This window comes from Microtus pennsylvanicus, chromosome 9 (assembly GCF_037038515.1).
Source record: "Microtus pennsylvanicus isolate mMicPen1 chromosome 9, mMicPen1.hap1, whole genome shotgun sequence".
In the NCBI taxonomy this organism is placed as follows: Eukaryota; Metazoa; Chordata; class Mammalia; order Rodentia; family Cricetidae; genus Microtus; species Microtus pennsylvanicus.
Window position 1 is genome coordinate 11,613,164 of NC_134587.1, and position 17,888 is coordinate 11,631,051.

Below are 17,888 nucleotides of genomic sequence, written 5' to 3' on the forward strand. Positions count from 1 at the left end.
CCTGGCCCCTGTTCTTTGCATGATAACACACAGGACAGCCTGTGCATACTTGCTGATCCTCTCTGAATTCCTGGGTTGATAGGAATTGCAGACCCTTTGATCTTACTTCTCTGCCTCACTCATGGGAAGTGCATCCACCTCTGCAATCAGATCTGGCCCAAATACGCCTTTGATATCAATCCAAATGACTGCTTCCTGGCACCCTATATCCCTATATTTTATGGGCCTTTCGGAACATCCTGCCAGCAATCCAGTGGATGGACAGAGCTATCCTATTCTTAAGCCTTCTCTTACCCTTGCTCCAAGCCCTCTCCTTGTTTTTTTCTCTTGCCTCTTACACATTTCTTTGTCTTTAATTTCCTCTCTTGCCTCCTCTTCTCTTTTTACTTCTCTTCCTTTTGACTGCCTGCCCTTTTAAGTCCCCACTCCGACATGGCCTTTCACTCTTCTGCTTTCCCCATCTCCAATAAAACTCTTCCATTAACTCTGTTGCATGCATCGTGTTTGCCTAGTGGCAGGGCCCACGGAAAGGTAACCACTTCATGCTCCACCCTCAACAGATCTGCTCTCTTCCACCTGCAACAAATGCTTTCTCGTTTGCTGATGGCTTCGTCTTCCATTCAATAACAGTTGGGTCTCTGGCGGGGTTATCCACCTCAGACCTTTCCCCTGGATGTGAGGCTTCCTTTCTCGAGCACAGTGCTCTCCTCACATTCTGGCTTTTTTCAAAGTCCTGGTACCAGGTGACTATGTCTTTCTCTCGGACTGAGAGCCCTTGGTCCCTGTTCTTGCATGATGTACTGAAACAGCTTGTGCCCACGCAGTCTGGTCCTCCCTGGATCTCTGGGGTGCCAGCATATTTAGGCCTTTGGATCTTCTTTTGGAGACCCACTGAACACTCTTCTTAAATCAAATCTGGCCTCAATATTCCTTGAACCAGATAGTCAGGGAACTGAGAAAGAATTCTCCACTTTCTTTTTCATTGCTCCAAAACCTGCTTGTGTCTTATAGTGGCATTTCAAATGTTTTTTAAAGAAATAACAACTGCCTGAAGATCTGATGGTAAAACAGTCCCACCAGTTAGCCTTACAGACCAGATTATGGTAACACACACCTTTAATCCCAGTAGCCACAATGACACGGACCTCTTTAATCCCAATAGCCACAATGACACACACCTTTAAACGCAGTAACCACCCTAGTTGCCATAGAAATCGGGTGGTACATGCCTTTGATCCCAGCTCTAGAGAGGAAGACAGCTCTCAGATGCAGTCTCGTTCTGAAATCCCAGGAGGCATGATTGCCATTTCAGACTGTGGTCAAGGTAAGAGCCAGTTCCTGGCTGTTTTGCTTTTCAGATCTTCAGGTTGAACCCCAATTTCCGACCCTGAGTTTTTATTAATCATGCTACAGTGTCTGTCTGCTCTCCCTATCTAAATATCCTGTCTAGGTCCACTGCAATGTGGGAGTCAGAGATGGAGACAGTCCTCAGGAAAGACAGAATGAACTAACTGCTCCTTATAAAACACCTTTGTTAAAATGTCATGGGAACTCCACCTCGACTGGGACCCAGCTCCCTCAAGCTTCAGAGGACACCAAGATCAGCTGCTTAGTCCCCAATTCCAGAAGAATGAGGCTTCACCCCATAGCCGCACTCAACCCTACTGGAATGGGAACTCCCTATGGAAGTGGATGCTTTTCTTCCTGACCCCTCTTCTTGTTCTCCTATTTTTAACAACCATACCTTGCTTCATCAATTTCTTCTCTATGTATCTCCAATGATACGTCCAAAAATCTCTGATCAAACAACTAATCAGCTATTGTTACAGGACTACCAACTGTTAGCTGTAGAGCTGGAGGTGCAAGAACACCAAACATGTTCTGGTGGTGAGAACCAGCAGCACCCCAGAGGTATCACATTCCCCAGACTCACAGGACAGATTCGAACGTAACTCTTTCCTATACCTTTATTTAAAGGTACTAACTCGACAATGACTGCCCTCGGTAATCAACCACTTGTGTCTCCTGGTAACTTGGATAGAAAGAGGATGTCCAGGTAGGTAATACTGTGGTGATGGGAAAGGATCAGGTGCTTTAAGGTTTGTTTACGTAAAGATTAGAAAACTTAATTGGTAATAAGAAAGGCTGAATTTAGACGTTTAAAAGAATAAAATGTTTCAAATTTCTCTCTCTCTATTACGACTCCAAAAGCTCATAGTCTTAACATGAATTGATGGAATTCCAGTAAGCTATTAATCTGGCAGCGTACTACCACTCTGAGTATACTGCCTTTTATATAATGTGGATTTCACTACAAACAGTGAAAATGCTAATGTGTCTAAACTTACCTTTTCACAAACTCAAAGAATTCTTGAAGCTCCAGGGGATCGGCTTGGATTTGTCTCCAACATCATCTTGCCAGGTCCAAGAGGCTCCAGATGGCCCTTCAGAGCCTGGACAGCGAAGTGAAATAGCCAGATATTTCTGGATTTGACCAGCACTCAGCTTTCTCAGGTCCCCTAAAGACTGTGATGCCCCCGGGTCATCAGGAAGCAGTCTCAAGAATACAGCATCCTCATCCCCACCTCACCTGTTACCCCTTCCTAACTCCTCACCCTTCTATAGTAAACAAAGGGAGGATTGGTAGTAATCAGGCATCTGTACTGGTCTGCCCTTAGGGTCAGGATGCATCCTCAGCTGCAGCCACTAACAGCACTCCCTGTGCCCATTCCCTATGTTCCCTTATAAAACACAGGCTTTGCCCACCTCCCGTCTCTCTCCCACCCCTCTTGTCCCCAGGGACCGGTCTCTGCCCCCTTCTCTGTCCCCTTTTCTGCCCCTTCTCTCTCCTCTTCCAATAAACCTCCCATGTGAGCCCTCTTGTATGGTGTCCCTCCTTCCCACCATTTTTTTTAATTATAACAACAGTGAGAACCTGTCTCAGGGAAAAAAAAAACAAAAACACTGCTTTCTAAAACATTCTTGGTTTTGCTGTTAAACCAACCACTCAACAAACAAATGAAGAAGGGCTTTGAATATCTGCCCAGCTGTTTCTCCAAGCCTCTGTCCTTTCTCCCACTCTGTTATGCTGGGTGATACCAGGTCTCAAGGGACTAAGGGCTAAGGTGCCCATATCAATGCTGATGCTGTCCAGGTTCTCTGAGCATGCCTCAGTCTCTACAGGACCTTCCTGGATGGCATACCCTGCTCCTTATTCTGAACTCTCCAGACCCGTTATTGGGCTGGGCTTCCCTCCTCCCAGCTCCTCTGACCCTTATATAACTCAGCCATTTTGGGTACGCTAGTGTCTTGGCCAGTCTCTTGGCCCAGGTCACCTCTTTTGGAGGTTCTGCTCCCTTCTCTCCTCCCCCTTTTCCTCTCATGACCAAACTCAGGGTCATGTTCACTCTGGACTCTCCCAGATGTCTCTGCCTCTGGCTATGTGTTGACTGAGGTTTTTGTCCCATCTGATCCCTCAGCTGTTCAGTCCCATTGAAACACACAGAGTTCTACATTAATTATAAACTGATTGGCACATTAGCCCAGGCTTTCTATTTACTCTTATAACATATATTAGCCCACAATTCTTGTCTGTTTTAGCCACATGGGCTTGGTACCTTTTTCAGAGAGGCAGTCACATCTTGCTTCCTCTGCGGCTGGGTGACTATTGCAGACTGACTCTTTCCTCTTCCCCAAATTCTTGTTGCCCTGGCTCTCCTGCCTGGTCACCCCACCTATACTTCTTGCCTGGCTACTGACCAATCAGCGCCAAAAATTAAAAATAAAAATAAATAGAGTTTAAAATAAAGCCACATAAAGATGAAAAATACACAGAGAGTCTGGATACTGTGTGTTATTGTGTTGTTGTTAAATTGTTTGAAGGCTGAGGAAGGAGCAAAAGCTGCTAAAAGATATTTGATTATAAATGCTGCTGGATTAATACAACATATATATATTTTTTAAATGCATTGAAATGTTACTTTGGATAAGAGGTTTTGTTTTTATTTCCACAGGAAATGAGAGGCTGTGGATTCATTCTAGGCTAAGAAAAAACATATTTGATCAAGGAAGACCCTCTGAAGAATCTCTCATAGAAGTGAGTAGCCCAGATGTCTGAGTTCTACATCGAGAACAGATTCAAGACTGCTGCCTGAGATGATCAAGACTCACAGGATACTCCAGTCAGGACTTGATCATAATACGAAATTTTCTTTAGGTCCCCATAAGATTATCAGTGCCCCTAATCAGTGGGAAGTAGCCTGGAAAACTATGCCCACATTCCCCAAAATGGATTCTGGATGTCTGCCTTTGTTTAGAATGTTGGTTACAAGTTATTATGGATAATGGTCAGGAGAAAAGCTAAACAAAGAAGATTCCATTCAAAGTTCTTGTGTTTTTTTTTAAGGGGGAGGAGAAGTGCTGTAGGGCAATGGTCTATACCCTGTCACTTGTATTTTAAATAAACCCTGATTGGTCAGTAGCCAGGCAGGATGTATAGGCAGGGTGACCAGGCAGGAAGTAGAGGCGGGGCAATGAGAACAAGAGAATTCTGGGAGAAGGAAAGAGTCAGTCTGCAGTTATCACACAGACACAGAGCAAGCAAGATATGACTGCCTCTCTGAAAAAGGTACCCAGTCCCAGGTGGCTAAAACAGACAAGAATTATGGGCTAATATAAGTTATAAGAGTTAATAAGAAGTCTGAGCTAATGGGCTAATCAGCTTATATATAATTAATGTAGACCTCTGTATGTTTCTTTGGGACTGAATGACTGCAGGATCAGGTGGAACAGAAACCTTGGTCAACAGCTTTGCTTTCCCTTATATTTATACTAAGCCTCCTCCATCATACCTAGGAGCATTCATGTCCTCCCTTTTCTTTTTTTCTTTCAGTACTCAGCTGTTCCCTTAGAAGGATCTGATGAATCCACATTGCTGCTGCAGGACTCTCAAGAAAGAGTCACCACTTCACCAAGGAAGGCCGCATTTCCCATTTCTGCGAATTGATTTTCTTCCAAGCCAACAGCTGCTCTGTTCTTCTAGAGGTCCTGAGTTCAACTTCCAGAGACCATATGGTAGCTTATAACCATCTGTAATGGGTGTAGATGCTCTCTTCTGGCGTGCAGGCATACTTGCAAACAAAGCACTCATATCCATAAGCAAATAAAGCTTTTTTAAAAAGCCAAACATAATGGCACATGCCTTGAGAGACAGAGTCAGGTGGGTTTCTATGAGCTCCAAGCCAGACTGGTTTACATAGTGAGTTCCAGGACAGCCTGTCTCTAAAGCAAAGAGAAACAATCCAAACCTTACTCAGGAAGTTTCGAGAAATGGCTACCAGTTAAGAGTGCTTGCTGCTCTTGCAGAGGATCTAAGTTCACTTCCCAGCATCCAGTGGCTCACAACCACCTGTAACTCCAATTCCAGGACCCTCTTCTGGTTTCCATGGGCAACTGTGCATGCATAAATACACACACACATACATAAAAATAAAAAATGATTTAAAAAATTTTGACACAGACTGTCTTAGGGTCACCTGGCGTGAGGAATAGAACACAGAACTCTGTGACTGCAGTGCTTCAGGATACCTCGGTACTGTCACGGTTTGGTCCCAGGTGGAGGAGAGGCACTTAGTTAATTACTCAGGCACTTTCTCTAAAGGGCAGGTGGTAACTCTTGGTGCCTAGTTGTGTGAGTTGAGATGCCTTTCACAACACAAACACTAACACTAAGGGTCATTTAGTGGAGGGTTTATCCCCACCCTCAATTTCTGTTTATTTTATTTTTATGTACTTTTTTTTTTCCTTTCGTGTTTTGTTTTGTTTTTGAGATAGGGTTTCTCTGTGTGTATTCCTGGCTATCCAGGAACTCATTCTACAGACCAGGCTGGCCTCAAACTCACAGAGATTTGTCTGCCTCTGTCTCCCGAGGACTGGGATTAAAGGCGTGTGGTACCACCGCCTGGCTCGTGCACTTTTTCTTACACAGCGCCATTGCCCTAAGGTGGAATGGTACCATCAGACAACTGGAAACAGAATCTGGAGAGAGCAGCTTTGACGGACATCTGAATTCCAGTCAATTTTGCCTTTAGTCACCGCTTCCCTTCTCTCTGGTTAAAAGAACGTTGGCTACTCCCCAGACCTGTCCACTTTGCTTCCTTAACCCCTAGGTCTAACTACCATTCTTCACCCGCCTCACACTGCTTCTCCAGAACCTTTAATTCTAAGGCTTTCATTATTCTGATCTGTACAATTTGTTTTGTTTTCTTTTTTGAGTTGAAGTCCCACTGCCCGAGACTGGCCTTGGCCTTAACCTTGTAATCCATTTGGTTCAATTTCCAGCAAGCTAGGATTACAGGAACATGCTTCTGCACCCTGCTTGATCAGTACAATTTGATAGGGATTGGATTATTGTTCCAAATAGTTTTTTTTTTTTTTTTGAGTCAGGGTCTCGTGGTAACCAGGCTGAACTTCCAACATAGCTGAGGATGACCTTGAACTCCTGATCCTCCTGCTTCTACCTCCCAAGTACTGGGATTGCAGGCGTACGTCACAACTCTGGGCTCATTCTTCTCATGTCTTTAAGAAAGAATTTCTGGTCCTGTGAGATGGCTCAGCAGATAAAGGTGCTTGTTGCCAAGCTTAGCAACCTGAGTTGGAGCCCTAGGATTCCCATGGAGGAAGGATATCATTCCTGCAGGTTGCCTTCTCACCTCCACATGAACCTAAACACACACACACACATACACACACACGCGTGCGCATGTGCACAAATACACAATACACAAATGTAATAAGTTTCAAAGAAAGAATTGTGATACGCTTGAACTCTTACTTCCTTTCTGAAAGTTTGCTCCCCCACCGTGTGTGTGTGTGTGTGTGTGTGTGTGTGTGTGTGTGTGTGTGTACACTAGTTAGTTTCTGTCAACGTGACACTAACTAAAGACCCCTGGGAATATGGACCCTCAGTTGCAGACTTGCCTCCATTAGATTGGCCTGTGGCATGTCTTGGGCATTTTCTTGATTGAAGGAAGAAGGCCTAGCCCACTGTGGACTGGGCCAGTCCTGGGCAGGTAGTCCTGGTTTGTGTGGAAAAAGTAGCTGACCATGAGCACGGAAGCAAGCCAGTAAGCAGCATTCCTCCGTTCTCGCCTCTTCACCGCTTTTATCTCTCAGCCGAGGAGCAAACTTCCTCTCTTCCTCTCTCTGGTAGACTTTTGGGTTTTCCCAGTTGAAGCCTGTCTCCCCTTTTGAAAACTTCTTACTCCAAGGCGTTGATTTCAGCTTATCATTTTCCTTTGGGCTGCGCAATCCAAGGTCACGATGCCCCTTGCAGAATCTTGCCTACCAAAGGCTGAGTTTCTCCGTCTAGAATTACACCCGGGGTACAGTCCAACAGGGGAGCTCCAATTTAGGCTTCAGACAGCTTGCCTGGCTCCTCCTGAGGCTATGCAAATAAGATTCTACAAACTTGTTTTGGTTTTCCTGTGGGTCATGATTAGACTAAACACACACAGCTACCTAAACATTCCCACTGCCCAACGGCATACAATTATTACCTGAATCTGTGGGAAAGAAAATCTCCCCCCCAATGCAACATAATCTTCACAGATTCCCCTGCCCACAAGGGGGTGTGTTGTTTGCCAAGCAGTTTCAGTTTTATTTCCCTCCCCTCCAGCAAAGGGAGATCTGTCAGTGGTTAAGAAATAGGCCTTGGAGCTGGAGTAATAGCTTTGTGGTTAAGAGCACATACTCCTGCAGAGGACCTGAGTCCACTTCCTGTGGGGTCCCCTTTTTCCTCGAGGTCCGTTGGTCCCCAGTCCAGGAGGATGAAGAGGCAGAAGGGGTAACAAAGAGCTATGTACAGCCCATGAACACGATGGAAATAGCCTACCCGGAGACAACTTCAGTGCGGCAGCCAACTTTATCCCAGAGCATAGGAGACATATAGGATTGGGGACTCTAGCTGGAAACTCACCTAATTTGCATTAAGTGTCACATCCTTATCATATAGCTGGATTCGTAGCAGCATGGGCCCTATCAAAACAGCTAGAGCATATCACCTAATTACCAGATGGTCAGTAGAGGAAGAGCATTTGCAGGGAATTGCATTGAGTCATCCTTGACATAAATCAGATATCCAGGCCCAGAGATATTCTCGAAATAAGGTTCTGTAGAGAGCAGGACGTTCTGAGCTTGGAGAGACCTGCCAAGCCTCTGACAAACAGGGCCTCCCAACAACTTCCCAACACCCACATCAGGAAGCTGGACGGCCTGTAACTGCAGCTCCAGCTGATCCAAGGGCCTCAGACGGTGTGGTAGTCTGAATGTATTTGGTCCCCATAAACTCACAGGAGTGGCACTATTAGGAGGAATGGGAGTCAGCGTGGTCTTGTTGGAGGAGGCTGGAGGACACACACTTTTAATCCAGACCTTGAGGCTGAAGGGAAAGCTTTTAATCTGGGCCACACCTTCTGTCACTGTGGGGGCGGGCTTTGAGGTCTTTTGCTCAAGCTTCACTCAGTTGGTTTGACAGCCAGGCTGCTTCCTGTTGCCTACAAGATGTAGGACTCTCAGCACCAGCGCCATGTCTGCCTGCAGGCTGCTGCCACGCTTCCCGTCATGATCACAAGGGACGGAACCTCTGAAACTATAAGCGAGCCAACACCACAATCAAAGTTTTTCTTTCTAAGAGTTGCCGAGGTCATGGTGTCTCTTCACAGCATCAGCAGACCCTAACTAAGACAGAGGGCACCTGCATGCATACATGTATATACCCACACACAAACATACACATAATTAAAAAACAAATCTTAAAAAGGAGAGAAATAAAGAAGGAAATAGGTCTCATTACCATTTCTAGCTAAGTAACAGGATTATGTTATGGCTGGTCATGTAAAGACTTGACACAATTTCCTCTGACATTATCATGAAAATTTCCAGAAAGTTGCAAAAATGAAACAAATATTTCAGTAAACGCCTATATACTTCATGAATTAGATACCACCTGACTCTTTTTCTTTCTTCTTTTTCTATAATTTCTGAATAATATTCTAATCTGCAAATGTACCATATTTGGGCATTTGTGCTATTTCCAGTTTGGGGTGAGTGAACTTTAGGTGCAAGAGTAGCGAGTGCTAACCAGTGGACAATCTCTCCAGCTTCTTAAGATTTACGGGGTTAAAATCACTTGCTGCTCTTCCAGAGGACCTGAGTTCAGTTTCAACACCTGTGTTGGGTAGTTCACAACCACATATAACTCAATGCCCCCCCATGTGTATATGTGTGTGTGTGTGTGTGTGTGTATGTATATATATGGCTTGCACATTAAAAAATTTTTTTGACTTAAAGAAAATCTTCTTCTTCTTCTTCTTCTTCTTCTTCTTCTTCTTCTTCTTCTTCTTCTTCTTCTTCTTCTTCTTCTTCTTCGTTTGTTTTGTTTTTTGAGATAGGGTTTCTTTGTAGCTTTGGAGCCTGTCCTGGAACTAGCTCTTGTAGCCCAGGCTGACCTCGAACTCACAGAGATCCACCTGCCTCTGCCTCCTGAGTGCTAAGATTAAAGGCGTGCGCCACCCGGCTTGGCAGTCACTTTCTTTTGTGTCCTACTTGTCTAATTAGGACAGTATACTGTTAGGAGTCGAGGAAGGGGCATTTTATTGCCCAGTGGCTTGCTTTTGCACGAAGAAAGTAAACATGTGGCATTTCTTTGATGCCCATCATCTTCTCTGAAGTAGATTGGTGCTGCCAGGAGCAGACATGTCTCATTGACATAAAAAGAAGAAGAACCTAGGTTATTAAAACATCTTAAATGCCATATTTTGCAGATCTCTGAAGTATTTGAAGATGACCTGTATAAGAATATATCTTTGTTTGACTTTGAAAACATACCTGATGTGATTACAAGTTTGATTATAATAGGTGACTAATTATTAACCTGTATTTCCATATTATCCTAAACAGTAATAATAATTTTCAAAGATTAGAAATTTGCATTATATTGTTAAATGAGTTATATAGGTACAATACTTTGAACAAGAGTAGAAATGTATGTACAGTATGTTCTAACAAAATTATCTCAATATATAAATTTGTATACAATATTCAAAAGTCCAACCCAATGTAAAACATTTAACACTAGTAGTTGCTTTTTAAAATTAGATTTAATAATCTACATTTTAAAATCTTTTCATATCTATATTCTCCCTTTTTCATTTCAAAGTAAATTCAATAATCTACCCTTTTATCCTGTCATTGATAATATCTATAATCCATTGAACAACCAAAAAACACCCACCCACCTCTTGGGAATGTGGGCGTCATGTTCTTAAATTTACTTCCTATTGTCTGGGGATGCGAGCGTATCTTTAGTGGATCCTGTAAAGAAAACTTAGGAATCTTTGAACTGGGTTCCATAACAATTCCACTAAATTCCAAGAATGCCCTTGTTGGTGTATAGACTGCACGTTTGTTTCCGGCTGCCCAGACCCAAAATAACCACACGGAAACTGTATTAATTACAACGTTGCTTGGTCAATGACTCTAGCATATTCCTAGCAAGCTCTTGCATCTTAAATTAACTCATTCCAATTATTTTATATTTTACCATGAGGCTTGAGGCTCGTGGCCCATTGGCAAGGTTCCAGCTGGCAGCTCACATCTTTCTCCTCTGGTGGCTACATGGCATCTCTCTGACTCTGCCTACTCTATATATCTCTTCCAGCCTGGCTACCTTCTGTTAAGCTATTGGCCAAAAGCAGCTTTTAAATTAACCAATGGCAACAAAACATGTTTACAGAATACAGAGGGGAATTCTACATCATGCCCGCATTGCTACACCATGTCTTACTTGTTAGCTTTTTATCTTTTTTGATAATAACAATCTTAACAATTATTAACAGAGAGTTACTAGTTCACAGTGCTTGTTTATTGGTGTTTCCCTGATGCTAAGTGATCTTGAATCCCTTTCTAGGCACCTGCTGATCAGTTTTATACCATTTTCAGAACAATATCTATTCAAGTCTTCCACTCACTGTTTGATTGGGATATATTTGCTACTGGGTTGGATACGTTTTCTCAATATGAATCGTGGATATTCACAGTTTGAAAATATTTTCTTCCAGCCTGTAGGCTGCCCTTTTATTTTATTTTTTTCTTTTCTTTGCTGCACAGAAACATTTTAGTTTGATGTAGGCCCACATTTTGTTGTTTTTGTAAACTGAGCTTTAGCTTTGGTATGCAAGAAATTACAGCCAAAGACAATGCTGGTGAGCGTCCTCGTCCTCCCGTGTGTTTTCTTCCAGGAGTTTTCTGGCTGCAGGCCTTATGTTTAGCCTTTAAAAATACATTTTGAGGGAAGTTTCTGTGCATGGCATAAGATAAGGGCCCAATGTCACTCGCAGGTCGGAACCTGGTTTTCTATCTCTACTTACACTTTTTTTTTTTAATTTAAAAGAGCATGTCTCATTTAAGAAAGAAGATAAACCTCACATGGTTGAGGTTGGGGGTAAACATGATCTCAAAGTATTTGGAGAACTGTTTTTTACTTGACTCTATAATTTCAAATATTACAATATTTATAGATAGATGCAAGTATTCAGGGCATGAATATGACTTTATGAATCCAGTAGACTTAATTTTAACACTATGATGAGAAGAACCAATTAAAATCTCATCATTTCTCCCCTTCCCCAAAATGTCGAGTGTATTTAATGATCAGTTTTGAATAAGTAAACTGTGTTTCTTTTCTTTTTTTAAAATAAAGGATTTATACACTTGCCTGGCCTCTAAGATATTAAAAACTAGCACATAAAGCCCATAGCTATGGGTTAGGAATATAAGCAATATACTACAGCAAACACCATGAATTTGTTACAAATTCTCTAGTGGATACCCAGTGGATAAAAAATGCCACAACACTTAAGTATGACTGAGCAAGGTGGATATCTATAGTACTTAGGATTGCTATTTAGTTTTATAACTTCATACAGCCTATGATAGTGGTGGCTGTGCTGACACTTTGTTTTTGACAAATAACGCTTCCCTGGAGATCAGAGGGTGGAGTTAGGCACTAGTTAGCCTCCCCCTCCCCGTCCCTATTTCTCCTCTTTTCTTTCAGTTTTTCTTTTATTTGAAGACCTAGGCTGGCCTCGACTCCTATGCAGCCAAGGATGGCATTCCGATCATCTCGCCTCCATTTCCCAAGTGCTAAAATTACAGACATACATACCTACTACCAAATTTATACTACTGTGCCGAGCTTGATTTTAGGCGGTGCTGGGGATGGAACCCAAGCTTCATGCATGTTAAGCAAGCATTTTACCAACTAAGCTACTTGCCTGGCCGTCAAATATCTTAATGGCAAGAAGCGGTTTTTAGAGACATTATTTTGGCTTAAGGCAAAGCTGGGAATTCAATGAAGAATTGTTTTGTGTTCGTGTAGAAGTGAGGGCCAGCATAGTGCCAGCCCCAAGACAAATAAAGTTGTTTTCTATTTGTTTCCCACAAAGGTTCTGTGTGGTTAAGAAAGTGAAGTGAGTCTATTAACAAGCTATTAAAGATACTTCAAGGAATGCCAATTCAGGAGCATATTTCTGAAGTTATGCTTACTTAGCGCCCCCCCCCCCAAAAAAAACCCCAGCAAAGTAGGGTTTTCTAATCTTTCTCTCTTTTTTTTTTTTGGTCAGTATTTGTCACTAGTTGTCATTAACTCATTATTAATGGTCCAAGCGCTCAGATGCTTCCAAACCTTGCTCAATACAGGCCCCAAGTGTTCCTTTAAAGCCCCAAGAGGGAACCTGCTTTGGCTGAAGCCAGTGCCCAAAGCCACACCCACTGCCTGGCCTTGGGACTTGGGGCTGACCCTGCGGCGCCTCTGCTCACGCGTCGCCTCAGATCCGGCGGCCGGAGCTCCGGTGTCCCCCGCGAGAGGCCCGACAGTCCCGCTGGCCCGCCGATGGACCGACCGAGGCCTCTCGGTACACACTGCCGCTCTCTAGCTCATTTGCATATAGACGGGCGCGGCGCCGCGACAGAAGGGAGCGCGGGCGCGGCCCCGGGCCGTGGCGCGCGCGCGCCCTGACAGCTCGGCCCTGCTCGCTCACTCGCTCGTTCCCGGCTTCCGAGCACAGCATGGCGGTCAAGGTGACTCCAACTCTCTGCTGCTGCCTTTATTGCATAAGAGACGTTCCAAGGGCCCCGAGTGCAGCCCCCCGCCTCTTTCTGTTGCTTTCTTTGCCTGGTTCTTAGCCAGCGCGTCCTGGGGCTCTAGATTGCGGGTGGAGAGCTATGCGGGGCTTGGACCGGCGAGAAGAGGATGCCCGGCTGGGGGAGGGGAAGGAGGAGGGATCGTGAGTTGGAGGGGCTCGTGAGGACCACAGTTGGAAGGAGGAAAAGAGTGTTTTGCCCTAGGTACATGGGATTGCGAGGACAGAGTTGGAGAGCATAGAAGAGGGAGTGAGAACAAGTGGACAGGAAAGCCGGGGATACCCAGGCATCCGCGGTGGGGGAGGGGGTGGGTGTTGTCATTTGGGGCCTCAGTGCAGCCCAGGGCACTGGCTGACATTTGCGTGACAGGTTGCAGGATGTCGAAAGTATCCGTTTTTGTGGCAGCTCGCAAGGTTTAGGTTGGATGGAGAAAGGGTCGCCGAGATGACGATGAGTTGTTACTGCTTTCCCTAAGAAAAGCTGCTAGGCCCGGGTATTAATTTAGGTGTTTTACGTCCCCTGTTGCTCCACTCTTGAGGTTCTCTGGATTTACAGCTTGGTGGTTGCTACTGTAGAGCTAGTAAATGTGGAATAACGCAAACGATTATATTGCTTGGTTTCCCTTTCCAGTTCAGAGGAAGTACCGTCTGTAATTTGCTATATCTTGGATTGTTCACACCCATTTTTCCCACCCCTTAGCTCCAGATCCCCAGTTTGACAGGTGTTATCAGCAATTAAGCTTTAGGGTTGTTTTTACACTAAATACCCTTTGAAAAGATAAGCACGTTATTAGCAGATGTAAACTATAATCTAAAAAGATTGCATGGTTTCTGGCTAAGCATTAACCCGTCCCCACCCCATACCCTTATAGGTGCATACAACCAAGCGAGGTGATCCTCATGAGCTGAGAAACATATTCCTACAGGTAAGTTAAAGAATTATTTTTTTGCATTTTATTTATTTGATTTTTTGAGACAGGGTTTCTCTGTAGCTTTGAGGCCTGTCTTGGAACTAGCTCTGTAGACCAGACTGGCCTCGAACTTACAGAGATCTGCCTGCCTCTGCCTCCCAGGTACTGGGATCAAGGAAAGAATAAAAAGAGCATAGTCATTATACTTTTCAAGCTCTAACTTTGAGAAATAGTCTATTTCCATGTGTTCTCATAAGCATGAGTAGAGGACGTAGTTTGTACTCTTGTTTGGGTTTCTCTGTGTAGCCCTGGCTGTTCTGGGACTCGCTCTGTAGACCAGGCTGGCCTCGAACTCAGAGACCTGTCTGAGAGTTGGGGGCTGGGATTGAAGATGGGCACCACCTTGCCCAACTGTTCGCACTTTTATTAACAACCGATTGAAAGATTTCCTTTATATTGGGGATTGATAAGAGGTTTTCCTGGAGTTACTGTTTTTGTGTGCATGATTTGAGATTATTTATAAAGTTTTCCTCCTCATCATGTCTATGTCATTTGTTGCACAATAATATAACTATTATAGTTGTGCTTTCCCTTCTAATTATGGCAACCATAGATTGTGTGTATGATACAACTTGTTTACTTCAGATTTTTCTATAAGGAGGCTGGTGAGATGGCTCAGTGGACAAGGGTGCTCTACCCAGAACCCATGTGTATGTGGACGGAGGAACTAATTACATAAAGTTGTCCTCCAACCTTCATATGCTCACACACTCACACCTCATAATAACAAATTATTTAAACAAATAAGGAAAAGGGCTGGAGAGACGGCTCAGCACATAGAAGCGCTGTTTGTTCTAGAAGACCTGGGTTGGATTCCCAGCACCCACATGGCAACACTCAGTCACCTGTATCTCCAGTTCCAGGGAATCTGACAACTACTTCTGGCCTCTGAAGGGCACCACATGTATGTGGTGCACAGACATACACGCAGGCAAGCTAACCATGCACATTTTAAAAAAGGAAAAAGCTATCATAAGTATTTGCCGTCTAACACCTCATGTTAAGCTTTTAGAATCAGTGGTTAAATTTAGACTTAATTAAAAAACTGCTTAGTTTTTTTTCATTTTCTTAAATTCCTAAGGTATTTTACTAAAGATTGTGTTTTTTTCAGAAGAGCTTTTCCTTCTTTCTTCTTCTTCTTCTTCTTCTTCTTCTTCTTCTTCTTCTTCTTCTTCTTCTTCTTCTTCTTCTTCTTCTTCTTCTTCTTCTTCTTCTTCTTCTTCTTCTTCTAAGTTTGTATTGTGGATGTGGGTTCTGTGTAGACACTTAACCTTGGGTAGACTCCTTCTGGGTACTATTTCCCTCTATAAATGAAAGGTGACCTTCAAGGTTCCTTCTGATTTCAAAAGTCTATGATTCTATTTTAGGAACAGATTCTATCATCTACTAGTGCACATAGGCTAGATAGCACTCCCCCCCACTTGGTTTTTAGAGACAGGGTTTCTCTGTGTAGCCCTGCCTGTCCTGGAACTAGCTATTGTAGACCAGGCTGACCTAAAACTCACTGAGATTTGCCTGCCTCTGCCTTCCAAGTGCTGGGATTAAAGGTATGCACCTCCACTGCCCGGAATAGATGGCACTTTTATCTGAGACATGTAGTTCCTTTAATTATCGCTGGGGAAGAGACTGCATAGGTGAGCACATAATTTATGGAAAGGAATTAGTAAAGGCAGGGGGGTAGCTCAGGATTAAAAAATTTACCTACCTTCTTTGAGGCCCTGGGTTTGAGTGTTTGCACCAAAAGAAAACAAAATAGAATTAGAAAAATAAGATTTATTTTTAACTTTTATTTTTTTAGACAAAGGCTCACCATGTAGCCCAGCCTTGAATTTTTTCTTATTTTTATCTATCTATCTATCTATCTATCTATCTATCTATCTATCGATCTATCAGTCTATCGATCATCTGTCTATCTATCATCTATATCTATCTTACCATGTAAATCTGTCTGGCCTGGTACTCACTGTTACACTGGACTAGCCTCAAACTCATAGAGAACTGCCCGGGGTATCCTTGAACTTGTTTGATCTTTCTGTCTCAGGCCTCCTGAGTGCTGGGGTTATACGTGTGTACAACCATGTTTCTTGAGAGTCTTACGTTTCACAAAGTGTATTAAGAGAAAGATCCTTGCCTGGCAGTGGTGGCGCATGCCTTTAATCCCAGCACTCGGGAAGCAGAGGCAGGTAGATCTCTGTGACTTCGAGGTCAGCCTGGTTGGTCTACAAGAATGATTTCCAGGACAGGCCCCAAATCTACAGAGAAACCCTGTCTTGAAAAACAAAAACAACAGCAAAGAGGAGGATCCTTTCTGGAGCAAAAGTAATTAGTAATTATAATAGAACCACACCATTTGTGTGCTAGGACCTTCGTTCCTCACAATTACTCTTTGGGACTCAAACATCAGTATAAGCCTTGTCCTATGATTAGAGTCAGTTGCTTTGTGTAGAGTTCATGTAATTTAGTTCATTTTGTTTTCTGACTAAGCAAGCATGGAAGAGATCGGTTGAGATACAGAATAATGCAGGGAAAAGAGCCCTGTTCCAGGTATCCAGCTAACCTTGAATTCATTGTTGGTATTACACGCAGGAGGCTCCATTCCACTCTATTGGCAGGCCAGAGAGAAACAGTGTAAAGATACTTAATCTCCTGGAAAGCCAAAAGCTGTTGGGATGACATTGTATCTAGTTGCCGGAACTTTTTGTATATCTGTGTGTGTGTGTGTGTGTGTGTGTGTGTGTGTGTGTGTGTGTGTGTGTGTACTCTTAAATATTACATGCTTGGGGGATTGAAATGGGGTGATTTTTGAAAGGCAGAATTATATTAAAGATTTTAGCAGCTATATTTTTCTGAGAATATTCAAGATAAAACTACTTAGGAGATATGAATTAAAATGCGCCTTTGTGCTGTAACTACCTAGAAAAATGGGTTAGGAAGTTTGGGTTTGAGATAGTAGGTAGACTCTGTGGGGTTCTGAGTGGGCAGATTGGAGTGGTAAGTCCTGGCAGTTCTTTGTGTGTGCTGGGTAAAGCTTGGGGAAATTGGAAGTAAGTGACATTGTCAGCTGAGAGGCTATTGAAATACTCCACGTGGGAGTAAAGACCTGGGGGTAGCTGAAGTCTGGGGAAGTGGAGAGGCAAGCTAACACCAGGGACTCGGTTAGTGCAGATGCTATTGGGTTTGCTGTTTACTCCGGAAGGATTAGAAGAACAGTGCAACTTGCATGTTTAGGACAGATGTCAATGGCTGGGACATCTATTTGGGAAACTGGAGAGGGTGGCTACTGAGTTACGCTTGCTTGCTAAGTAGATGTGACCCCCTAAGTTAAAGTCGGGTTCGTATAGACACAGTTTGTTTGGCTCTTAGACAAACCCTTGTCAGGAGGACTAACTGTAAAGCAGGGCAGAGAACCAGGAGCCGATTTATAGCCAACACTTCTAGCTGAAGAGGGCAGGAGGAATTGAGCTGGAGGAAGTTGTGCCATGAGAATTTGAAGTAGGGGTTTCACAAAAGGGATAAATCAAAGATTAAAATAGCCATCATTCTGCTAGTGTAGTCTAGTCTGCGTAGGACTCTGAAGTACATTTGAGTTCAGTACCATTTGAGCATGCTATCTGAGAGTCTCCAGAAGGCAGAGGAAATGGCTACGTGGGTAAAGTCTTGCCATACGTGGGTGAGCACCAGAGATGCCTAGAACCCACATAAAAGCCAGGCAGGTGTG

At 43.6% G+C, this 17,888-nt stretch overlaps 2 protein-coding genes across 2 annotated transcripts in view; one reads left to right on the plus strand and one right to left on the minus strand.

Annotated features, from left to right (window-relative positions):
- The window catches only part of Hat1 (histone acetyltransferase 1), a 48,997-nt gene extending 44,013 nt beyond the window's left edge, over positions 1–4,984 (minus strand). The window contains exons 1-2 of the mRNA XM_075984910.1: positions 4,851–4,984; positions 2,349–2,453 (exon numbers count right to left, since the gene is read on the minus strand). The gene's annotated coding sequence lies outside the window, so the exon portion shown is untranslated. The remainder of the gene's footprint in view (positions 1–2,348; positions 2,454–4,850) is intronic.
- Positions 4,985–12,856: 7,872 nt separating this feature from the next.
- Slc25a12 (solute carrier family 25 member 12) overlaps positions 12,857–17,888 on the plus strand; it is a 71,786-nt gene continuing 66,754 nt past the window's right edge. Inside the window, exons 1-2 of the mRNA XM_075984912.1 lie at positions 12,857–13,137; positions 14,072–14,125. Coding sequence (XP_075841027.1) covers positions 13,126–13,137; positions 14,072–14,125 — 66 coding nt within the window. The 5' untranslated portion in view covers positions 12,857–13,125. The remainder of the gene's footprint in view (positions 13,138–14,071; positions 14,126–17,888) is intronic.